The sequence below is a fragment of the Convolutriloba macropyga genome, unplaced genomic scaffold (assembly GCF_964194025.1).
Source record: "Convolutriloba macropyga unplaced genomic scaffold, txConMacr16.3 SCAFFOLD_3542, whole genome shotgun sequence".
Taxonomy (NCBI): Eukaryota; Metazoa; Xenacoelomorpha; order Acoela; family Convolutidae; genus Convolutriloba; species Convolutriloba macropyga.
Window position 1 is genome coordinate 64 of NW_027451727.1, and position 6,010 is coordinate 6,073.

The 6,010-nt window shown below is 35.9% G+C and overlaps 1 protein-coding gene across 1 annotated transcript; it reads right to left on the minus strand.

Moving 5' to 3' along the window:
• Positions 1-574: 574 nt before the first annotated feature.
• Positions 575-5,172, minus strand: LOC142356924 (uncharacterized; the record flags this gene model as incomplete). Its single annotated transcript, XM_075408671.1, has 3 exons — positions 4,612-5,172; positions 2,003-2,132; positions 575-801 (listed from the first exon to the last, which is right to left on the minus strand). Coding segments are annotated over exons 2-3 (342 nt in total), but the record flags the coding sequence as incomplete, so codon positions are not given.
• Positions 5,173-6,010: the final 838 nt, after the last annotated feature.

Genomic DNA, 6,010 nt, shown 5'->3' on the forward strand with positions numbered 1-6,010 from the left:
GTTTGGATTTCACTCGATTCCAAGCTTGTTGCTCTTCACTTTTGTCGCTCCCAACTTAGGGGTAGGATCTTGTTTCTAACTTTACAATAAATTAAAAAGAAAATTGACATTTTCCCATAAGGTTTAGAACTAGAAAATGCAATATGAAAGTTTCTAGGTTTAAAAATAACCTGTCTGAAAGTCCTTGGCCTTTATTAAAACATTTGAGAATGAAATGGCTCTATTAACACCTACAACGTTACTGATATTCAATTGATCACGTTTTTAGGTTACGTCTGATGTTTAAAACCAACAAATACGGCGAAATTGACAAAAACAATGAGGATGCTGCTTTCGTTTCAAACCAATGAAGTTGACCATACTATTTGAAAAGGTCGATTTTTTTGGTAAAATTGAGACAAAGGCTTCAAATAACGACTATCATCAAAAAATTGCCGCATTCTGTTCTGCTGATTTTTGCCGTTATACTCGTAGCATAGCATGTGCAGTTCAAAAACTAAATAATTATCTTTATAAACCCCAATTTTTGTCATTGTCTGCAAAACAAAAACAGATATTTGTTAAAAATTCTTACCTTGTATGATGTCATTAGAGTTACGCCCAAAATGATGGGTGTGATTGGTATCCAGGCCTTTATGAGGGTGCAATTTTCCTTGTACCAGACAGGATTCTTTATAGCCAAAAGCCGGTCGATCGACATGAGCAAATTGAGAAAATCAGGCGCAATGAGCATGGCTTGTCTAGTCCACAGAATCGCTTTGCACACCACAATATTCATGTGATAGTAACAGAAGTATCCTCCTAAAAAGATAAAAAATTGGGCTTTTCATTCCTTACAAATTTATTTGAGATAATACCCTCACGAGTTAATATTCAAATGTTTAAGAATCGTTTGTTGAGGGAAAGTGTTGTTGTTTTTGCATCTCTCATTTGTGTTCCTTTTCACCTTGTTTATTATTCTTTTTATCTCTAAAAATCTGCTTTTTCATTGTGTTTAAGCTGAGAAGAAATTTATCAAGTATTTCCTTGATCATCGATCGATACAACTCCCCTGTTGACCAGAGCGAACAAAAATGGTCAAAATGTTGTGTTCATTTCTTAAGTTTAAAAACGCTCAAAACAGTCATCTCCTAGAAAAACGCTGAAAAACTACCAATTCCTCTGTCGAAAAAACGATCAAAAATTCTCAAGCCGGTCAAGAAAATATCCCTAACCATTCCCTATCCGATCAAAAATACCGATCAAAAACGATCATTTCCTTTGTTTTTTTGACAAAATTGCAACAGGGCTATTCTCGAAGCATTTCTAAAAAAATGTTATTATATGAATTACGTGCCTGTTTTGATTTTATATTCCTCAAGACAAACTCTATTTACTTTTGAGATCTTTCTCCCTGATTTGAAACCTCCTAGAATTAGCAGTTTATTCCCCTAGTTTACTGAGTCCGTATTATTTGTAACCCTGAGTGCTCGTGCTTGTGTCATTTAATGAGCTGTTAATTGATGATATTTTTTTTTAAATTGAGGTTCTATAACGTATGGCGATGGCGAGGGCGGGGGGGGGGGATGGGGTTTAATGTGCTCATTCACAGTTTTATGTCGCTTCATGTCAACTTCAGGACAACTCAAATTCCCCGATTGATGTGTCGTGTCACTTTCAGCGCATTGACCAAGAATCATGAAGAAATTGATAAGAATTTTCAGTAAAAAATTTCAATGCCTCGCGAGTTTTAGCAATTTAAATAACTTTTGCAAAAATGAAACCCAATTTTTAAATAGTTTTAACGCTTAATTATAAAATAAAAAAAATCCTTATAAAAATTTACGTACGACATAAATATAAATTTTAATGATATACTCTAAGACAAAGAACTGGGCTCAGTTTTGTCAGAACAAGAATAACTTTATCAAAGATTCAAAACATACATTAAGATATAGAAATCATCCGCTGAAGAATATCTTTAACAATTGACATTTTGGACCAGAGATTCAAATATTCTTACGAAACATTCCACACATGGCGAATTGAACCATAACGTATCTTTTGATGCATTGAGTGAGTGCCTCCACCCACATCATAGTCTTTGCAGAGTAGTTCCCCTCCAATCCACGTGCCATAATTATCACACAGATCTAAAAAAACAACATTTTTGTTCAAAAACTTCGGGATAATTTTTGTGCCGCAAAAATTCAGGAAATCACCATTACGCGTCGTTACCAAGGTCTACTTGAAACATAAAAGTAAAATTTACTCGGGTTTGTTTTTAATTGAAACAGGTTTTGCAGCTTTAACATTTGCACAAGAGCATTTCAAATAGGATTTAAAATTTTGCCGACTAGGAGCAATAATAAATAAGAGAAAATGCTAAGAGAGTAATGCTAGTTTATATCATGCGAGTGAAAAACCGTCAGAACGACAGTTCGACTCAGGTAACAATATGACGTTACTTAAAGAATGGATCTAGTTTAGTCTCCCTCAGGGCGTTAGTGCTGCTTTTATTCAAATTTATTATGGAAGAATCTTAAAATCTCATTTTTCAAATAGGAAACGCTTGAAATACATACATACACAGCGATGCATTCTAATTGGAAAAATATGTTATGTTTGAAAAAATATGAACAAAAGTTTCCGAGTTTGTAGGAATCGTTAGTTCATAATCAACCTCATCTTGTAGTCCCATAATTTCGAATTCATTTTTTAAAATTTAGTAGTTATCATTAGCTATTGTTCAGCTGCTACTAGCACAAGTATGAAACATATCGCTTTTGGACCCACTATAACTCCTAGTGAAATGTTACACTAAATACATGACAGCATAATGATGGCTGCGAAAAATCAAACACAACTTGGAAATGCAGCGCGATTGCACATCGCCCTCAAAACTCAGCTTTAGCTCTATTAGTACAATACTTTTAGTCTAAATTATTATATGAGGCAGTCCACACCTAAAACACAAATAATAATGGGAGTGCAGCCGTTTTAGGAAAAATCAACTCGGGAACCCCACGTCGCTGGGAGCTACGGAGAATCAACCTTAAATTAGCAATGCAAGCCCAAGACGGAACTTCAATTGAAAACTTGCAGGAAAACCCCAGACAAAGTTTTGCACCCACTTGTGCCCAAATACGAAACAAACGTGGAATACAGAAGAGCAAAAGGCAAAAAAATCGTATAATACAAAATGAGCCACCAAAGATTACCGGGTTTTAAAAATTTCCGAAAAAAGAAGCCTTTCGTATACTGTGAGACACACCCTGGAAAATGTGCGACAGCAATGCGGTGTTTTTTTCTACGTTGCTCATGGCGCTAAAAACCAACAAATTTTCCGATCTCAAGATTCAAACCACGAAAGTGGTAAGATGACGACTCGAGAAAATGGGACCATTAACGAGACATCTTCATCAAACAAAGCAGCACCACTTTCGACCGTCACATGGTTTTAACCAGGAAACAGCTCATTGGCGAACCCATCGGGAATTTGGTATATGCCATTCCGAAAATTGACTCTCAATTGCGATCTTGGAAGCCATCAAGAGTCGATATTTTAATATTTTTACGTTTACATTTTTTTGGTTGGAGACATACAGCGAGAGAGAGCTAATGAAAGAGACATTTACACCAAAGCGAGCACTGGGGCTCGCAATAGTCATTGAGTCTGTTATTCCGAATTCACAAGACGAGCAAAACCTATGAAACGGTCAATAATATACAGCGCAATCGAAATTTCTCAAAATTCTCGCCGAACCAATGGAAACCGATGCATTAATTGTAGTATCAAAAGTAGCAAAAGTCTCTAGCGAACCAAAAAAATTACTTGCCAGCCGAAAACCAAAGTAAACAACGCGGACAAGACTACAATAGAAAATACTGCTACAAAATTTGATAAACCGAATCCCACGCGAAGAACCACAAAGTTTATGTGGCAAACTACGACCCGGATCATGACAATATTGATGATAACTGTGTTGCTTTAGTAGCAGAGAACATAAAATTGAAAACTTTAGAAACATTGCATCTGTTCTTTCGTATTGTGAACGTTTACTATTAGCAGCCTCAATAACTGGAAAACCAAAAACGTGATTTCAGCAAAAGTCAAGGATGGCATCTGACTTTACACGGAAAACAACTCTTCACAAAACTAGGATCTCGAATTAATTAATCAGTAGCTTTCTCGTTTTGCTTAGCTTATGCCAACTTTTTTGACTTCTAGTATTGCCAGTGGATTGAGTGGATAATGTCACGAAGAATTACTCTGCGATACTTTTAACTCTGATGTGGTAGGTATTTTATTCGCTTGATCTTAATTACCACACTAGAGCTAAACCTATATTATTGTAGCGACCTTAATTGCGTGCTAGAATAAGTCTCACAATATGCTCACAATGTTCTTTGCTAATTTCCAAATCTATGTGTTATTTGCTAGAAAATAAAATTGGTTAGATACAAAGGTTAATTAGTAAATAGATAAAAATGATAGAGCACAATTGGGGGTTAATTCCTACTTGAAAATATGGTGGGGTATCTAATCTTAATCAAGAAATTGAATCCATCTTACTGCTGGATATGAATAATAATTTAACTCTATTTTTGTTAGAAAATTGGCAGACTTACAATTGCTGCAGATAGTCCCGCTTAGCGGAGAAAATAGTGGTTTCGCTCTTAGAGCAGAGAGAGGAAGAGAGAGAAGAGAATTTTTTGGTTAGATTTTTAGCGTCTTACTTTCGCGCTGGTTGAGTTTTGGTCTGATTTCCTTCAGCAGCAAAATCTAGTCTCGTGCGTGTTTATAATTGAGTCAACACGACTAAAAAATCACAAGACCTATGACTAGCTCCGAATCAATTCCTAGGTCATTCGTGGAGCCGACTACTACTCGTCTTTAGTCATATATTCGTTTCAGAATTGGTGCTGAAGAGCGGCCTGGATAGCTTCAGTATCCTTCACGTATTACGCGTATTAATAGCGGTGGTGAATCAGCCGGTATGGACCGCTGCATAGTGTATTAAATAATACACAGCAGTATTTGGCTATGAATAATGTATTCATTCACTCAACGAAATTCACGCAGCATAGCTCTCTCTTAATATTCCGTCAGTTTAGACTAAGTCTAAAGTGTTCACAAAGTCGACGGTTAAATAATTATACTCTCTGTAGTATCGGTAATTGCGGCGGCAATTATCCAATTAGCAATACTACAATACCAATGGCTCTTTTTTGCTTTTCAAGCCCAATATCTTTCCACAGATCCCTCTGTTGCAGATAAGTGAAATTAAATTTGTTTGAATGTTATTTATATATGCTCTCATGGTGTGAAACGGTCAAATATTCGGCTTCCGGGTGTCTCGACAAACGAAATCTGCCATACATCAATTTGTGCTTCCCAAATGCTCCATTTGAAAGTCATATTGCACTAGCCTATCTAATTTTGTTTAATTTTCGTGGTTTGATTCGGATGTCGATAAAAAACTTTGTGATCCATTTTGCTTTGGTACTTTGTTTCAAAGACGTAATTTCTAGAATGTTCCAATGATCAACCACTGGTAGAAACGAACGTTCGTTTGTGGAGTTTTTTCCTCGTTTTTGTTTTAAAACTTTTACACTGGCTGCCCTTACTCTTGGTATTTGCTTCTGAGCTCCATAATTTCCAGGAGAAAGTGGTTGCGCCGTTCACAAACTTTTTTGTTTCTGATATATTTTACACTCCTGAAAAATTTCAATTCTGTATTTTGTTTCAAATGGTTTTTTAAGTCTTCAACGCCTGTTTTTATGTATCTGGAATTCAAAAATCTATTTTTTGAGCGGTCCTCTAAATGGAGCTAATGGTTCAGCCATGCATGGTACGAATTTGATTGAGTCGTTTGTTGAGCCCCGCACTGAATTTTGTCCGTTTTGGAGATTTGAGCCACATAATTGACTTTGTTGTTATTTACTTAGAACTAATTCAATCGACAACAATTTTTGGTTTCAGACACAACGTTTCCTACCTCAAAAATTCATATTTCTGAAATTTTGA